Source organism: Salvelinus alpinus, chromosome 2 (assembly GCF_045679555.1).
Source record: "Salvelinus alpinus chromosome 2, SLU_Salpinus.1, whole genome shotgun sequence".
Classification (NCBI taxonomy): domain Eukaryota; kingdom Metazoa; phylum Chordata; class Actinopteri; order Salmoniformes; family Salmonidae; genus Salvelinus; species Salvelinus alpinus.
The window spans coordinates 110,424,461-110,444,437 of NC_092087.1; the positions used below are offsets into that span (position 1 = coordinate 110,424,461).

Below are 19,977 nucleotides of genomic sequence, written 5' to 3' on the forward strand. Positions count from 1 at the left end.
TTGATCCCAATTGTATTGTGTCCATGTTCTGTCCTATAAGAATTTCAACAGAAGAGAAAATGTGTCAAAGAATAATCTTACAAGCATTAAAATATATATATATTGAAAGATAAATGGCATCGACATACAATTGAATGTAAAATAGAAGAAAATATTGGAGAAAGCACTAGCCAATACAGTACTGCCATACAGTAACAGTACTGCCATACAGGCCTAATATCACATTTCAAGATATCTTTGTACACAAATTGTTCAATATTTTATCAGGCTGACTTGAAAGATTATACGCAACATTTTGCTGCGTGGCAATACTGTGTTTGTACTAAAGAGGTAGTCTAGACACTGTATTAATACCATTATGCATTTGAATCTCATCTACAGCTACCATCTAAGTAAGATATTAATTTCCCTCCACAAGGGGGCGTACATGTAACGTTTCCAAATGGGATAGTATTGTCCATGTAACGTTTCCAAAATGGGATAGTATTGTCCATGTAACGTTTCCAAAATGGGATAGTATTGTCCATGTAACGTTTCCAAAATGGGATAGTATTGTACATGTAATGTTTCCAAAATGGGATAATATTGTACATGTAACGTTTTGCCCCCTTGTGAGTTAATAGTATTGCATGCTGTAGCAGGCTATATAAAGAGGAAGACCTCCATTGACGATTCAGTTCGTTGTAACATCTCGTCTGGACAGGTCACCGTCCTTAGTTAGTTAGTTAGTTAACGTTAGCTAGTTCATTATCACACAAGTGAGAACTGCTCTAGATTGGAAACTTACGTTAATAAGTGTAAAGCCATGTTGGCTTTATGGAAACGACATACAATATATGGGAAAGAATATAGTTCAGGGAAATAATCCAAACCTAGTTGTGCCTAGTTAGGACATAACGTTAGCTAGCTAGAGAACGGTACTGTACTGTAGCTCATACAACGCCGACGGTCAAACCCGGCTTTCTAATATTTACGGTAATTAGCTATAGTAACGTTATGGAAGCTATTCACAGAAAACCATCATTGTCTTCGTTATTCATTATTAGTATGTTATATTATTATTATAAATTATTTCGAGACATATTCAGAACCAAACATCAACCAAAACGTAACCTTTTTAACTGTTGTCACATCCAAACTTGCCACCATCGTTTTCAGTTGTAATTGCGAAGTTCCCGGAAGAAGTCCAGCAACAACGGAGGTTCCTCGATGAACCCACCTTCTAACAAGTTCTTTGAAGAACCTTTTGGGGCTGTTTTTCATTGACCAAGAACCCTACGGTTCTTTGGGGATCTGAGAACAACTCCAGTTGAACCCTTAATTTTTAGAGTTGTAGTTGGCTCTATTTACTCTCAGATTCAAACACATGATGATTAGCATCAACGATCAAGTCAGCAGCTGCTGCTCCAATACAGTATGAGGTGAGAAGGTGAACTGATGTTGAACCGGGCAGTCAGCTGCTGCTGCTCCAATACAGTATGAGGTGAGACCGTGAACTGATGTTGAATCATAATGAATAAGTTAATTAGCGAAACTGTTAAAAAATAGTATATGGCATATTAAATATATTACGCTATTGTTATCATATAGAAACATCATGGAATATTGTACATCATATTAAATATATTACTCTATTGTTATCATATAGAAACATGATGGAATATTGTACATCATATTAAATATAATACTCTATTGTTATCATATAGAAACATCATGGAATATTGGACATCATATTAGCATCAACATACATTATTGTTTCATTCAATTTCACATAATAAGGATATTTCATATTTTCAAGTTCAGAAGTCAGAACCCATCACCTGCTATGTAAAAGAGACAGAAGAATGCACAATGGTCAATGCTATCTGGGATCCTTGGGACATCCCTACCCTAAACCCTAACCTTAACCCTTTTAAATGTTAACTTCAACGGGCTAGGGACGTCCCAAGGATGTATCGATACCTGAAAATACATGATCTAAGTGATTGATAGTTGGTATTCAGCAGTCATAAAGCCTTATTTACTTTAATGAACGACTAAAATAGTGATTTTGTCAGACAGCATAGACAGCAGCTCTACACTTTATTGACTGACTGATCCATTCATCCTTCCATCCCTCCTCAGCCTTCCTCTCCTCTGAAGACCCAGTGAGGGTAGACGGCAGTGTTCTATCATCTATGTTTATTTACATTAGTGAAAATTATCCGTTGATATTGGTGTAATTTCTCACCCCCTTTTAGCTGTATGAAAGTTAATTTCCCCTCAGACACACATTTGTTCTTTGATTATTATGAAGGTAATTCAGCTTGGAGTGATCAGATGACAGAAGTCACATTTAGGTGCCAGGTGTAACTGAGGCTGTAGATGCTCCATATCCATTACTTTGAGTGTTTTATATAATATGACGAAATGTGTTTCTGTGTTGCAGGGGCAGTCAAGAAATGGAACGGCAAGGCCACAGAACATGACACAAGCAGAGCTGTGGGAGACCACCTCAAGGCCCTGGTAGAGCCGAGGGTGGTGTTTGCCACTCCACCAGCAGAGCTGTGGGAGACCACCTCAAGGCCCTGGTAGAGCCGGGGGTGGTGTTTACCACTTCACCACGCCTTCAGCAGGCTGGAAATGTGGGATTGATCTGTTTGATCCATTTAATTGCTAAATTGTAGTTATTTCGCCACTATGGGCCTATTTATTGCCTTACCTCCGTACTCCATTTACACACACTGTATATATATATTTTGTGTTACTGACTGTACGTTTGTTTATGTGTAACTCTGTGTTGTTTGTGTAACACTGCTTTGCTTTATCTTGGCCAGGTCGCAGTTGTAAATGAGAACTTGTTCTCAACTTGCCTACCTGGTTAAATAAAGGTGAAATAAAAATAACATTGCTGTTGAAATCAAATTGAGCTTTATTTCATTTTTTATTTTAGCACATTTCAGATATGCAACAGGAAAAAAACAAATAAAAGACAATGAAAATAAATCAAGACTAAGACTAATGAACATTTTAAGGAAATTCCATTGATTAAAATATTTATTGGATGCAATAACCAACCCAAAATATTAGCTTGTTTTTTTAGGAGGGGTTCTGAAAGACACTATAGGGGTGTCCACTGAAAATTGACTAGTAACAACAACTGGGACCTAAAAGACACCCACCACGAGATCCACTAAATCTGCCCAAGAAGAGGAAAACAAAAGAAAAACCCACACCAAACTTAAAGACAGGAAGCAAACCAAAAGGTGGAGCAACTAAAGGTGTTGACTCTTGTGAACGCTACGTGTAACACATCCGGTGTCAGGATAAATAAAAAGCAAGATCTGCTAACTTTCTTTAATTATGTTTAATTACCGCAAACAATGAATGGCAAATGCAATTTTCGTATATACGGGTTCGCTGTATCACCACGCAGGGTTAACAGGGAACTGCAGGAAGTACGTAAACAGCTGTTCTTATACCGTGATGACGTAGTTTCAACGCGTCTGTTGGCCTATCACAGTAGAGGCGGGGCGTGGTTTAGACTTTGCCCCGCCTTTGCTGGCCCTCAGATTTGTCCAAGCCCCTTGGCGCGTTCCTTTTGTCCACATCTGGTTGCTGGGTAGATTAGATCCGTCTTGTGTCTGTCGATTCTACACTGAAACAGTTCCTAATATGGTATTGTCCAGTATTCTAACCTCCTGGTTGGTCTAGAGATTTGCACCCCTCCCCACTCCAGACTGTCCACAGCTTTTATGGCCTGTGTTGGTCAGTCCTTACACCTACACACACACACCCCTCTGTATTGTTTGTGTGTGTGTGTAACAAAACAATATTCATCTTCAACCAATATGCTAACAGCCTATAAGCTGTACAGCCTATACCTATACAGCATAAACATAAATCCTAACACTCTCCACATCTATCAAGACAACTGAAGCACTGGGCCAGACACTCTTAAATAGAACCTGGACCAGCTCAGGTGAAACACCTTCCCACTAACGAGATGGACAAGCCAGCACAGGTGTAACACATACTGACTAACGAGGTGACACCAATCAGTGTGTCCTACGTGCTAACGAGCTATACTTGCTAACGAGCTATACGTGCTAACGAGCTATACGTGCTAAACGTGCTAACGAGCTATACGTGCTAACGAGCTATACGTGCTAACGAGCTATACGTGCTAACGAGCTATACGTGCTAAAGTCCAACCTCAAAACATAAATGGAAAAACCAAAGCCTGTAAAACCTTCCCCCTTAAGACAACAAATATATCCTATATTCTTATATTCTTTTATATCCTAAGTTTGCTCACCACCAACAGAAAACAACTTCCATTTCACATTATAATCAACTACATTGCTTCACCTTCACCAATATAAACATGGTGTCTACTGGAGACAGGAAAAAAACATTACTAAATAATAATATCGTATTATTTTTTTTCTCAAAATTATCTTTATAGAATCGAAAACTCACTAGCTTCAAGAACTCTAGTCCACTTTTTATTTAACTAGGCAAGTCAGCTAAGAACAACTTCTTATCGACAATGACGGCCTAGGAACAGTGGGTTAACTGCCCTGTTCAGGGGCTGAACAACATATTTTTACCTTGTCAGCTCGGGGATTCGATCCATCCATATTACTGGCCCAACGCTCTAACCACTCGGCTACTGAAAGTACGTTGAAATTACGTTGTTTTAAAAAATGAACCGACACAACTCATGTTATTCTGGTTAAACAGTGAGAGACTAGTTGGCGGAATAGTAGTGTAACATTTTTCAACAGAACAACGAATTAACATCATAAATAGTTCTTACTTTTTGATGAGCTTTTTGATAATTTAAAAAATCTAACACAGCGGTTGCATTAAGAACTAATGTATCTTTAATTTGCTGTCCAACCTGTATTTTTTAGTCAAGTTTATGATTAGTTATTGATTAGATTAGGTGCCTCTCCCAAGATTTCCCCCGACATTTTGTTGGCAGCTTGGCTACTATTCTCATTGTATAACCACGATTTGTGCCGCTAAATATGAACATTTTCGAACAAACAATATATGTATTGTGTAATATGATGTTATAGGACTGTCATATGATGAAGTTTTGAGAAGGTTAGTGAAATTTTTTATATCTTTTGCTGGTTTATTCGCTATCGCTAACGTGCATGAATCAATGCTGCTGTGTGGTTGGCTATTGTAGTAAGCTAATATAATGCTAAATTGTGTTTTCGCTGTAAAACACTTAACAAATCTGAAATATTGGCTGGATTCACAAGATCTTTGTCTTTCATTTGCTGTACGCTGTGTATTTTTCATAAATGTTTTATGATGAGTATTTAGGTAATTCACGTTGCTCTCTGTAGTTATTCTAGTTGCTTTGGTGAGAGTTGTGATGGTGGCTGCAATGTAAAACTATGATTTATACCTGAAATATGCACATTTTTCGAACAAAACATATGCTATACAATAAATATGTTATCAGACTGTCATCTGATGAAGTTGTTTCTTGGTTAGTGACTATTTATATCTTTATTTGGTCGAATTTGTGATAGCTACCTATGCAGGAAAAAAATGGTGGAGAAAAAAAAGTGGTGTCTTTTGGTGGTTAGCTAATAGAAATACATATTGTGTCTTCCCTGTAAAACATTTTAAAAATCAGAAATGATGGCTGGATTCACAAGATGTGTATCTTTCATTTGGTGTCTTGGACTTGTGATTTCATGAACATTTTATTATATGATATCCCTGTGGCTTTAGGCTAGGCTAGGCTAGTCAGCTTTTTTGATGGGGGGGATCCCGGATCCGGGTTTGTGACTCGTTAGAGGTAGACTAGTTGATTATGGACTAACAGTCTAAGAGTTTGAAGGGCACAACTCATGTTATTCTGGTTAAACAGTCAGAGACTAGTTGATTATGGACTAACAGTTTGAAGGACACAACTCATGTTATTCTGGTTAAACAGTGAGAGACTAGTTGATTATGGACTAACAGTCTAACAGTCTGAAGGACACAACTCATGTTATTCTGGTTAAACAGTCAGAGACTAGTTGATTATGGACTAACAGTTTGAAGGACACAACTCATGTTATTCTGGTTAAACAGTGAGAGACTAGTTGATTATGGACTAACAGTCTAACAGTTTGAAGGACACAACTCATGTTATTCTGGTTAAACAGTCAGAGACTAGTTGATTTTGGACTAACAGTCTGAAGGACACAACTCATGTTATTCTGGTTAAACAGTCAGAGACTAGTTGATTATGGACTAACAGTTTGAAGGACACAACTCATGTTATTCTGGTTAAACAGTCAGAGACTAGTTGATTATGGACTAACAGTTTGAAGGACACAACTCATGTTATTCTGGTTAAACAGTGAGAGACTAGTTGATTATGGACTAACAGTCTAACAGTTTGAAGGACACAACTCATGTTATTCTGGTTAAACAGAGAGAGACTAGTTGATTATGGACTAACAGTCTGAAGGACACAACTCATGTTATTCTGGTTAAACAGTGAGAGACTAGTTGATTATGGACTAACAGTCTAACAGTTTGAAGGACACAACTCATGTTATTCTGGTTAAACAGTGAGAGACTAGTTGATTATGGACTAACAGTCTAACAGTTTGAAGGACACAACTCATGTTATTCTGGTTAAACAGTGAGAGACTAGTTGATAAAGGAGTGTGATTGTTTTTACAATTAGGAAATAATACGTCATGTTTTACTCGTACCTCAGCCAGCATTGTGAATGGTTAGGAAATAATATGTCATGTTTTACTGGTACCTCAGACAGCATTGTGAATGGTTAGGAAATAATATGTCATGTTTTACTCGTACCTCAGCCAGCATTGTGAATGGTTAGGAAATAATATGTAATGTTTTACTCGTACCTCAGACAGCATTGTGAATGGTTAGGAAATAATATGTCATGTTTTACTGGTACCTCAGCCAGCATTGTGAATGGTTAGGAAATAATATGTCATGTTTTACTCGTACCTCAGCCAGCATTGTGAATGGTTAGGAAATAATATGTCATGTTTTACTCGTACCTCAGCCAGCATTGTGAATGGTTAGGAAATAATATGTCATGTTTTACTGGTACCTCAGACAGCATTGTGAATGGTTAGGAAATAATATGTCATGTTTTACTCGTACCTCAGCCAGCATTGTGAATGGTTAGGAAATAATATGTCATGTTTTACTCGTACCTCAGCCAGCATTGTGAATGGTTAGGAAATAATATGTCATGTTTTACTCGTACCTCAGCCAGCATTGTGAATGGTTAGGAAATAATATGTCATGTTTTACTCGTACCTCAGCCAGCATTGTGAATGGTTAGGAAATAATATGTCATGTTTTACTCGTACCTCAGCCAGCATTTTGAATGGTTAGGAAATAATATGTCATGTTTTACTCGTACCTCAGCCAGCATTGTGAATGGTGTCTGATGCAGTGACATACTAGACCAGGGCAGTAAATCTAATACTTAGGTGTTTTTAGTCATGCATGAAAGGTCTGTGGTGTTTCTGTGGTTATAAGTTACATCTCTGGCCAAGCTGGCAGGGTCTGAATCAAACCCAATGTCCACCTGGTACACTGACAGGGTCTGAATCAAACCCAATGTCCACCTGGCACACTGGCAGGGTCTGAATCAAACCCAATGTCCACCTGGTACACTGGCAGGGTCTGAATCAAACCCAATGTCCACCTGGCACACTGACAGGAATGTCCACCTGGCACACTGACAGGGTCTGAATCAAACCCAATGTCCACCTGGCACACTGGCAGGGTCTGAATTAAACCCAATGTCCACCTGGTACACTGGCAGTGTCTGAATCAAACCCAATGTCCACCTGGTACACTGACAGGGTCTGAATCAAACCCAATGTCCACCTGGCAGGGTCTGAATCAAACCCAATGTCCACCTGGTACACTGGCAGTGTCTGAATCAAACCCAATGTCCACCTGGTACACTGGCAGTGTCTGAATCAAACCCAATGTCCACCTGGTACACTGGCAGTGTCTGAATCAAACCCAATGTCCACCTGGCACACTGGCAGGGTCTGAATCAAACCCAATGTCCACCTGGTACACTGGCAGTGTCTGAATCAAACCCAATGTCCACCTGGCACACTGACAGGGTCTGAATCAAACCCAATGTCCACCTGGTACACTGGCAGTGTCTGAATCAAACCCAATGTCCACCTGGTACACTGGCAGGGTCTGAATCAAACCCAATGTCCACCTGGCACACAACATTTTTCATTAATCAAACCCAATGTCCACCTGGCACACTGACAGGGTCTGAATCAAACCCAATGTCCACCTGGTACACTGGCAGTGTCTGAATCAAACCCAATGTCCACCTGGTACACTGGCAGGGTCTGAATCAAACCCAATGTCCACCTGGCACACAACATTTTTCATTTTCAACAAATGAACTGGGTTGGTTGAAAAGTTATACTAAACTTACATACCAGCACTATTTTGACATAGTGGAAGATATACTGAATTTATACTGTTTTTCATACTAAGATGGACCAAGATATGTGTTGCTTTTGCACATATTTGTTCATTGGTTTTGCAAGAGTCTGTTGATTGGTCAGTCATTGGATTTGTTTTGCAATATGTTCAAATCAAATCAAGCTTTATTTATACAGCACATTTCAGACATGGATGCAACACAATGGCTTCACAGGAAAAATATATATAAAAAACAATGAAAATAAAAATAAATATTTACTAGACAACAAACATAAGAGGATAAAAAACAGAAGAATAACAACTGAAAGACTAATGAACATCCTAAGGAAAATCCATTGATTAAAATATTAACAATTGGATGCAACATCCAACCCGAACGAGATGGACAAGCCAGCACAGGTGTACCACATACTGACTAACGAGATGGACAAGCCAGCACAGGTGTAACACATTCTAACTAACGAGATGGACAAGCCAGCACAGGTGTACCACATACTGACTAACGAGGTGACACAAATCAGTGCGTCCTACGTGCTAACGAACTATACGTGTTAAAGTCCAACCTCAAAATATAAATGAAAAACCGAAGCCTGTAACACCTTCCCCCTTAAGACAACAAATAAATCCTATATTTTCATTGGACAAGTTTGCTCACCACCAACAGAAAACAACTTCTATTTCACATTATAATCAACTACAATGCTAAACCTTCTACAATATAAACATGGTGTCTACTGGCTGTCAACAATTAAAAACAAGAAAAAACTGAACAAATAATAAAATACAATATCATATTTCTCCCTTTTATTCCTATAGAATCTTAAAACTAGTTTTGAAAAACTCACTGGCTTCTAGAACTCTCGTCTTCCTAAAACTCACTCGCTTCTAGAACTCTCGTCCTCTTGGAACGAGCCCAAACAAAACTCATCTCCAATACGGAAAAACGTGCAGTCAAAATAAATTGTGATCAGTGTATCCCACTGATAACACAAATATTTTTGACTGCCCACCCTTGAGACAATCAGCAACCAAGTTGTCCTTACCACGGACATGTCTGATTTCAAGAGGAAACTCCTGCAATATCCGTAACTTTCCACCTCACTGCAGAGCTTCTCTCTCTTTTCAGGGTTCACTCGATAGGCATGTTGTTGGATCGAGGCCCAGTCCCCAATGTCATGCTCTAGTACATTTGGGTTGGTACATCTGAGAATGATCCCTGATATTCTAAAAACAGGGCAACAATGTCAATATAATTGTACCCAAAAAATGTCAGTTGGTTGCATAAATAAATATCACTACTAAATGTTACATGAAATGTAAATATGAAATATTTGATTGCATAGTATTATTTTCAACAGCTTTTCAAATACATTTTGCTAGGTGGGATAGCCCCAATGTCAAAACACAGTTTTAACATGTCCAAATCAATAACCAATATGCAGAAACAGTTTGGGATAAATTGAAAACCTAACATGTGGTATATACACAAACATCTGCCACAATAATTGTCTTTTTTAAAACAAGCTCCTTATAAACTGCACAAGCACCAAAAACACTGTTGTTTTGACAAGTAGCAATAAATCACTGATATTGATTAGGGGGGACATCCGGTTGTTCGTGCTGTTGAAACTAACACAACAAAAAAAAAAACATGGAAATTGGAGATATCTTTAACCTCACTGGTTAGAGGACAACCTGCAGAAGACAGTCAGCTACATTTTGGAGTGATGCATTTAAATTTAGGGGTCGCTAAACAAAGGAACGCAACACTTATTTGTCATTACTCATCGATATCATGTTGAAATCAATTGTGCCGAGAGGAGGGAGATGAGGTTGCACGTCCTGTTAAAACTAACAGCTCAAAAACCACACGGAATCTGGGAATAATGTGTACTAATAATCACTGGTTAGAGGACAATTTGTAGAAAACAGCTAGCTACATTTTAATTCAAGTGGGTCACTAACGTGGTAAACAGCTAGGAACACAACTCTTTTTTTTGGTTGTCACTTTTTGTTAAATCTCATAAATAGTACTCTTTCATTTCAGAGCCTGGATTTTCCCCCTGAGGCTAATATCCATATCATGTTGAAATCAATAGAACAGGGGACAAACATTTAGGGTTCTACATTGTGACATCATTAAAACACTCCTACTACAATGTTAAAACATTCTACTTTGTGACATTATTTCATAGATATCATGAAACAACTCCTTCATGTATGTATTTTCTGATGTTTGATCAGACACCTTTTATCAGAGTATCTCTTATCACATTGATCACAGCTATGAGGTTTCTCTCCTGTGTGTGTTCTCTGGTGTATAGTCAGATAGCCAGATGTAGTAAAACTCTTCCCACATTGACCACAGCTATAAGGTTTCTCTCCTGTGTGTATCCGCTGGTGTATAGTCAGATGGTCAGATCTAGTGAAACTCTTCCCACATTGATCACAGCTATAAAATATCTCTCCTGTGTGTATTCTCTGGTGTAAAGTCAGATGGTCAGATCTAGTAAAACTCTTCCCACATTGATCACAGCTATAAGATTTCTCTCCTGTGTGTATTCTCTGGTGTAAAGTCAAATGGTCAGATCTAGTAAAACTCTTCCCACATTGATCACAGCTATACAATTTCTCTCCTGTGTGTGTTCTCTGGTGTAGAGTCAGAGAGCCGGATGTAGTAAAACTCTTCCCACATTGATCACAGCTATACGGTTTCTCTCCTGTGTGTGTTCTCTGGTGTAGAGTCAGAGAGCCGGATCTAGTAAAACTCTTCCCACATTGATCACAGCTATACGGTTTCTCTCCTGTGTGTGTTCTCTGGTGTCTAATACGATAGCTAGATGAAGAAAAACTCTTCCCACATTGATCACAGCTATACCGTTTCTCTCCTGTGTGTGTTCTCTGGTGTTCAGTCAGATGGCTAGATTTTGCAAAACTCTTCCCACATTGAGCACAGCCATATGGTTTGTCTCTTGTGTGTAATCTTTGATGTATTTTAAGTTTTAATGAAGAATTGAATCTTTTCCCACAGTCAGAGCAGCAATGAGATTTCTTCCCTGTGGGTCTCTGCTGGTGTTTCTGGAGGAGTTCTGATGTGGAGAGACTCTTCTCTGCCTCTTCAGCCTCATGTTGTTGTTGAGGCTTCCCAGAGGATCCACGATAGTCCCGTCTCTCACCTGTGTGAACAACAAGGTCAGACAGACGGTTAAAGTCCCACAGCAAAAATCCACTGTTAATTTGAGGTAAAAGGTGATGCCCAGAGTATACCCATTAAGTTGTACAACAATTGACGTCTGTTAAATTATTTTACAATTGTCTTAAGATAGTCAAAACCTAAGCAGTGTGCCAGATGACCTTCGGCCTTTCTGTGTTTGTGGTAAGGAGATTTTCATTGTTCACAATGTATTCTGAACATTACAGCACAATATCAGGAGTGCTACTGAAGGAAACTCACATTAAGCTCTGTGTCTATTCACTAATTCACCACCGTGGGGGAAAACTCAGGGGAGTTCTCATAGGCTGACAGCAATAATAGCCTCCATTTACAGGTTGAATATGAGTGCATTTCACATTACTTTTGGAATGTAAGGCTCGCTTGAATCACCTGCTTAAAATGTTTGTGTTATTGTCGAAAATCAACTGCTTTATAGTTATAAAATACTTCAACTAGTAAAATGCTCTTTAGCTAGCTTTGCCATCAGTCTGAAACTGAGGGTTTGAACGTTAAGTGTTTACCAAATTGGCCCATAACTTCACCTAACAATAACATAGACCTACTGTAGGACCCATAACTTCACTGAACCACAATAACTACAGACATACTGGGGCGTGTGTGTTGTATATCTATATATCAAGGAACAGTTCTCCACAAATAATGAGCTAAGGATCTCTGTGTGCAAACAGACTAACGAGACCCTACCAGTAAATCAAGCAGACAATAACATTATAAACATCAATTTGTTAGGGATGTTGGATCCAACGTGGAGCACGGCATAACTGTCTTTACCAGAGTAATGAATGAAGAAGCACTTTGGTTGTTGTTGCATGTCGTGATGTTTGTCATGTGACTGGAATTCAGAAAATGATTTCCTGGATCAGCTGATGATAGTTAAACATTTGACTGTAACTAAACAGCTACAGTATTAAGAATGATGTGTAATTATTGAAGAACCGCGTTAATGACAGTATCCATTTGAGTGTTGTCAATAAAGCTAAGACTTAAAAAATATATATTCCACCTTTATTTAACCAGGTAGGCCAGTTGAGAACAAGTTCCCATTTACAACTGCGACCTGGCCAAGATAAAGCAAAGCAGTGCGACAAAAACAACACCACCGAGTTACACGCGGGATAAACAAACGTATAGTCAATAACACAATAGAAAAATCTATATACAGTGTGTGCAAATGGTGTACGGAGGTAAGGCAATAAATAGGCCATAGTAGCGAAGTAATTACAATTTAGCAAATTAACACTGGAGTGATAGATGTGCAGATGATGATGTGCAAGTAGAAATACTGGTGTGCAAAAGAGAGAAAAAAAAGTTAATAAAAACATGGGGATGAGGTAGGCAGTTGGATGGGCTATTTACAGATGGGCTGTGTACAGCTGCAGCGATCGGTAAGCTGCTCAGATAGCTGATGCTTAAAGTTAGTGAGGGAGATATAAGTCTCCAACTTCAGCGATGTTTTCAATTCGTTCCAGTCATTGGCAGCAGAGAACTGGAAGGAAAGGCGGCCAAAGGAGGTGTTGGCTTTGTGGATGACCAGTGAGATATACTTCCTGGAGCGCGTCCTATGGGTGGGTCTTGCTATGGTGACCAGTGAGCTGAGTTAAGGCGGCCTAGCAAAGACTTATAGATGACCTGGAGCCAGTGGGTTTGGTGACGAATATGTAGCGAGGGCCAGCCAACGAAAGCAGTGGTATATGGGGCTTTAGTGACAAAACGGATGGCACTGTGATAGACTGCATCCAGTTTACTGAGTAGAGTGTTGGAGGCTATTTTATAGGTGACATCCCCGAAGTCGAGGATCGGTAGGATGGTCAGTTTTACGAGGGTATGTTTGGCAGCAAAAGTGAAGGATGCTTTGTTGAGAAATAGGAAGCAGATTCTAGATTTAATTTTGGATGGGAGATGCTTAATGTGAGTCTGGAAGGAGAATTTACAGTCTAACCAGACACCTAGGCATTTGTAGTTGTCCACGTATTCTAAGTCAGAGCCGTCCAGAGAAGTGATGCTGGACGGGCGAGCAAGTGCAGGCAGTGATCGGTTGAATAGCATGCATTTAGTTTTACTTGCGTTTAAGAGCAGTTGGAGGCCACGGAAGGAGAGTTGTATGGCATTGAAGCTCGTCTGGAGGTTAATTAACACAGTGTCCAAAGAGGGGCCAGAGGTATACAGAATGGTGTCCTCTGTGTTGAGGTGTATCAGAGAATCACCAGCAGCAAGAGCAACATCATTGATGTATACAGAGAAGAGAGTCGGCCCGAGGATTGAACCCCATGGCACCCCCATAGAGACTCCCGGTGTTCCGGACAACAGGCCCTCTGATTTGACACACCCACCTGTAGCACGCGCTCCAGCAGGTATATCTCTCTGGTCACCCCCAAAACCAATTCCTCCTTTGGCCGCCTCTCCTTCCAGTTCTCTGCTGCCAATGACTGGAACGAACTACAAAAATCTCTGAAACTGGAAACACTTATCTCCCTCACTAGCTTTAAGCACCAGCTGTCAGAGCAGCTCACAGATTACTGCACCTGTACATAGCCCATCTATAATTTAGTCCAAACAACTACCTCTTCCCCTACTGTATTTATTTATTTTGCTCCTTTGCATCCCATTATTTCTATTTCTACTTTGCACATTCTTCCACTGCAAATATACCATTCCAGTGTTTTACTTGGTATATTGTATTTACTTCGCCACCATGGCCTTTTTTTGCCTTTACCTCCCTTATCTCACCTCATTTGCTCACATTGTATATAGACTTATTTTTCTACTGTATTATTGACTGTATGTTTGTTACACTCCATGTGTAACTCTGTGTTTATGTATGTGTCGAACTGCTTTGCTTTATCTTGGCCAGGTCGTAGTTGTAAATGAGAACTTGTTCTGAACTTGCCTACCTGGTTAAATAAAGGTGAAATAAATAAATAAAATAGATCAGCAACGGTGGCTTCCAAACAGTGGATAGTAAGTAGCCCACCTTTGGAATAACTATGTATAGTTATAACTGTAGTATCCTCTATAACTGTAGTATCCTCTATAACTGCAGTATCCAGTATAACTGTAGTATCCTGTATAACTGTAGTATCCTGTATAACTATGTATAGTTATAACTGCAGTATCCTGTATAACTGTAGTATCCTGTATAACTGTAGTATCCTGTATAACTATGTATAGTTATAACTGTAGTATCCTGTATAACTGTAGTATCCTGTATAACTATGTATAGTTATAACTGTAGTATCCTGTATAACTGTAGTATCATGTATAACTGTAGTATCCAGTATAGTCTGGGAGGAGGTGAAACCACTCAGGCTTATTTGATGTGATCTAATGTTTTGATCATCTAGTTTCTTACAAGCATTCAGTCACCAAAGGGGGTTCGGTCATTCCTTTGTTAATATACGGTCTCATTGACAAAAATATTTTGGATTATTTGTTTACATCATTCCTTTGTCTCGACCCAGTACACAGTAAACGTACCGAGGTTCTAATGTTGCCAAGGAGACACATTTTATTATTTATTTACAGTTTGGAGGGTTGGGGGTCTGACATCCAGGATACACATTTTATTATTTATTTACAGTTTGGAGGGTTGGGGGTCTGACATCCAGGAGACACATTTGATTATTTATTCAGTTTGGAGAGTTGGGGGTCTGACATCCAGGCGACACATTTTAGTTCTAATGGTGCCGTTCTGTTATTCTTTTCAGCTTCTTTTTCCAAGCATCTTACATTACTCTGAGACTAGTTATCCTGGGATCTTACATTACTCTGAGACTAGTTATCCTGGGTTCTTACATTACTCTGAGACTAGTTATCCTGGGATCTTACATTACTCTGAGACTAGTTATCCTGGGGAATAGTTTCAATACATTTGCAAAAAACCTAAACCTGTTTTTGCTTTGGCATTATGGGGTATTGTGATGTCATTATGGGGTATTGTGATGTCATTATGGGGTATTGTGAAACATTTTAGAATAAAGGGATGCACCGATATTACATTTTTGGCTAATACCGATATCTAATATTTTCCTTGCCCCAGAAAACGATACCGATAACCGATATTTAAAACTCTAGAGGCCTTTTAAGCATTCTACTACAGCACTCTAATAATTAACACACGGACCCAGCGGTCTAAGCCACTGCATCTCAGTGCAAGAGGTGTCACTACAGTCCCTGGTTCGAATCCAGGCTGTATCACATCCGGCCGTGATTGGGAGTTCCACAGTAGTTGTCTGTTATTGGTGTAGAGAGGAAGACAAAGGAGAGGGATCCCACATGTGGATAGGAAGATACAAATTATCATTATTACTGGAAAAAATTCATTTAAAATCCAGGAATTTTACAACTTTAGCTCTCTAGGTCAAGCCAGTAGGTTACAGTAGGTTGTATCTCTCTAGGTCATGCCAGTAGGCTACAGTAGGTTGTATCTCTCTAGGTCATGCCAGTAGGCTACAGTAGGTTGTATCTCTCTAGGTCATGCCAGTAGGCTACAGTAGGTTGTATCTCTCTAGGTCATGCCAGTAGGCTACAGTAGGTTGTATCCCTCTAGGTCATGCCAGTAGGCTACAGTAGGTTGTATTTCTCTAGGTCATGCCAGTAGGTTACAGTAGGTTGTATCTCTCTAGGTCATGCCAGTAGGCCACAGTAGGTTGTATCTCTCTAGGTCATGCCAGTAGGTTACAGTAGGTTGTAACTCTAGGTCATGCCAGTAGGCTACAGTAGGTTGTATCTCTCTGGGTCATGCCAGTAGGTTACAGTAGGTTGTATCTCTCTAGGTCATGCCAGTAGGCTACAGTAGGTTGTATCTCTCTAGGTCATGCCAGTAGGTTACAGTAGGTTGTATACCTCTAGGTCAAGCCAGTAGGTTACAGTAGGTTGTATCTCTCTAGGTCATGCCAGTAGGTTACAGTAGGTTGTATCTCTCTAGGTCATGCCAGTAGGCTACAGTAGGTTGTAACTCTCTAGGTCATGCCAGTAGGTTACAGTAGGTTGTATCTCTCTAGGTCATGCCAGTAGGTTACAGTAGGTTGTATCTCTCTAGGTCATGCCAGTAGGTTACAGTAGGTTGTATCTCTCTAGGTCATGCCAGTAGGTTACAGTAGATTGTAACTCTAGGTCAAGCCAGTAGGCTACAGTAGGTTGTATCTCTCTAGGTCATGCCAGTAGGCTACAGTAGGTTGTATCTCTCTAGGTCATGCCAGTAGGTTTTATCTCTCTAGGTCATGGCAGTAGGCTACAGTAGGTTGTATCTCTCTAGGTCATGCCAGTAGGTTACAGTAGGTTGTATCTCTCTAGGTCATGCCACTAGGCTACAGTAGGTTGTATCTCTCTAGGGCATGCCAGTAGGCTACAGTAGGTTGTATCTCTCTAGGTCATGCCAGTAGGTTTTATCTCTCTAGGTCATGGCAGTAGGCTACAGTAGGTTGTATCTCTCTAGGTCATGCCAGTAGGTTACAGTAGGTTGTATCTCTCTAGGTCATGCCACTAGGCTACAGTAGGTTGTGACTCTCTAGGTCATGCCAGTAGGCTACAGTAGGTTGTATCTCTCTAGGTCATGCCAGTAGGTTACAGTAGGTTGTATCTCTCTAGGTCATGCCAGTAGGCCACAGTAGGTTGTATCTCTCTAGGTCATGCCAGTAGGTTACAGTAGGTTGTAACTCTAGGTCATGCCAGTAGGCTACAGTAGGTTGTATCTCTCTGGGTCATGCCAGTAGGTTACAGTAGGTTGTATCTCTCTAGGTCATGCCAGTAGGCTACAGTAGGTTGTATCTCTCTAGGTCATGCCAGTAGGTTACAGTAGGTTGTATACCTCTAGGTCAAGCCAGTAGGTTACAGTAGGTTGTATCTCTCTAGGTCATGCCAGTAGGTTACAGTAGGTTGTATCTCTCTAGGTCATGCCAGTAGGCTACAGTAGGTTGTAACTCTCTAGGTCATGCCAGTAGGTTACAGTAGGTTGTATCTCTCTAGGTCATGCCAGTAGGTTACAGTAGGTTGTATCTCTCTAGGTCATGCCAGTAGGTTACAGTAGGTTGTATCTCTCTAGGTCATGCCAGTAGGTTACAGTAGATTGTAACTCTAGGTCAAGCCAGTAGGCTACAGTAGGTTGTATCTCTCTAGGTCATGCCAGTAGGCTACAGTAGGTTGTATCTCTCTAGGTCATGCCAGTAGGTTTTATCTCTCTAGGTCATGGCAGTAGGCTACAGTAGGTTGTATCTCTCTAGGTCATGCCAGTAGGTTACAGTAGGTTGTATCTCTCTAGGTCATGCCACTAGGCTACAGTAGGTTGTATCTCTCTAGGTCATGCCAGTAGGCTACAGTAGGTTGTATCTCTCTAGGTCATGCCAGTAGGTTTTATCTCTCTAGGTCATGGCAGTAGGCTACAGTAGGTTGTATCTCTCTAGGTCATGCCAGTAGGTTACAGTAGGTTGTATCTCTCTATGTCATGCCACTAGGCTACAGTAGGTTGTAACTCTCTAGGTCATGCCAGTAGGCTACAGTAGGTTGTAACTCTCTAGGTCATGCCAGTAGGTTACAGTAGGTTGTAACTCTCTAGGTCATGCCAGTAGGTTACAGTAGGTTGTATCTCTCTAGGTCATGCCAGTAGGCTACAGTAGGTTGTATCTCTCTAGGTCATGCCAGTAGGTTACAGTAGGTTGTATCCAAGTGGAAACAATTATCAACCCAATGTGGAAAGTGTCGAATTTGGTCAATAACAAAATTAATGGCTTATTTGCTACTTGAGGTTTACTTGATCCAACAGAAGTTTCGTAATGCTTAAGTTGTTATGTGGACACGTGACATACCGACAACTTTGATAAAAACACTATAGGAGTTGTCTCCAGATCGCTATGCATATTCATGCTAGTAGCTTAGCATCTCTCTCCATTGAATACAGGCGGTGCATATTCATGCTAGTAGCTTAGCATCTCTCTCCATTGAATACAGGCGGTGCATATTCATGCTAGTAGCTTAGCATCTCTCTCCATTGAATACAGGCGGTGCATATTCATGCTAGTAGCTTAGCATCTCTCTCCATTGAATACAGGCGGTGCATATTCATGCTAGTAGCTTAGCATCTCTCTCCATTGAATACAGGCGGTGCATATTCATGCTAGTAGCTTAGCATCTCTCTCCATTGAATACAGGCGGTTGACGACAACAACCCTCAAAGAACATAAACAATAGATTACAATAATAAGATGAATCCACCAATCCAAAGACAGGAGCTAGACAACCCGCAGTGAAGCTTTGTGGACTCGCCTTGTTAGGGCGGAGAGACATCTTGTCAGTATATCCATAATCTTTGTTGTAGCCAACCCAACTCTGCATGGTACTATTGGGGGGCACGGTGTGTAGTAAAAAACACTACATGCCATGCCCCCCAGTCTGCGGTCAGCAGATAGACCCTTCTCAAATATATATGTTAAGTCACTTTTTGGAAACGGAACGGAGAAAACAAGGGGTAACTTGTCTCTACGTCGTCTGATTCTAGACATATCAGTCATCATCCTGGGTCCTCCGTTGAAGAGGTATTGACGAGCCAACTCTGAATATCCAAAGTTAAAAACAAATTTAAGACGGTACTTACTGGTGTTACTCAGATCTCCTATCTCCACCTCTTCATCTTTCAATGTGACAGTAATCTCCCCTTCCTTCTTCACTCCAAAAACTGCATCCTCTTCTTTTACTGTAACATCCTCCTCCTCTTTCACTCTGAACGCGTCTTCCTCTTCTTTCACTGTAACGTCTTTCTCTTCTTCTTTCACTGTAACAGCCTCACTCTCTACTTCTTGTTTTACTGTAACAGCCTCTTCTTCCTTCTCCTCTTTCACGACAATGTTCAGCCCCAGAGCTTCTTCCTCCGTCCAGCAGACCACCTCTTCTTTAACAAGAGGGGAGTAGTTTAGGGAGCTCATGTTCGGGGATGTTAGCTAGCTAGCTATCATTAGCGACTAGGCTAGTGCTAACTTAACCAGTCAGCTACTATAGCTGACTAATACAAAACAACGTAATATTAAACTAAATAGGTTAACAAGTAGATACGACAGAAGTATGTCTAAAACACAGTAGCAAATATACACCGAAAGCGTATAAATAGCTTGAATCTTTCGGCTATGTTGGCTAGCAAGCTACCGAGGTGGTTGACGAGCTGTTTATGAAGAACCGTCCACTAGATTATACGTCACGCTGGCAGCGTCGCCTGAAAGACGCACATCGCCGTCTGCTGACTGGAGGGGAAACGCAGTTGAGGATCATATTTTATTTTCAAACAATTT

At 40.3% G+C, this 19,977-nt stretch overlaps 2 protein-coding genes and 1 long non-coding RNA gene across 3 annotated transcripts in view; 1 reads left to right on the forward strand and 2 right to left on the reverse strand.

Annotated features, from left to right (window-relative positions):
* Nucleotides 1-19,977, reverse strand: part of LOC139548974 (zinc finger protein 180-like) — a 155,079-nt gene that overhangs the window by 111,848 nt on the left and 23,254 nt on the right. The gene's annotated exons all lie outside the window — the stretch shown is intronic.
* Nucleotides 1-19,977, forward strand: part of LOC139550495 (uncharacterized) — an 88,916-nt gene that overhangs the window by 30,101 nt on the left and 38,838 nt on the right. The window lies entirely within an intron of this gene.
* Nucleotides 8,616-19,871, reverse strand: LOC139548969 (zinc finger protein 180-like). The gene is made up of 2 exons (XM_071358967.1): nucleotides 19,290-19,871; nucleotides 8,616-11,645 (listed from the first exon to the last, which is right to left on the reverse strand). Exons 1-2 carry the CDS (start codon nucleotides 19,615-19,617, stop codon nucleotides 10,684-10,686), a joined length of 1,290 nt encoding a protein of 429 aa, XP_071215068.1. The 5' UTR covers nucleotides 19,618-19,871; the 3' UTR covers nucleotides 8,616-10,683.

Bases quoted from the DNA above. Each gene is read 5' to 3' on its own strand.
- LOC139548969 (XM_071358967.1), bottom strand. From the start codon at position 19,617: ATGAGCTCCCTAAACTACTCCCCTCTTGTTAAAGAAGAGGTGGTCTGC. The intron at 11,646-19,289 runs GTAAGTACCGTC...TTGTTCACACAG, and splicing joins AGGAGATCTGAGTAACACCA to GTGAGAGACGGGACTATCGT.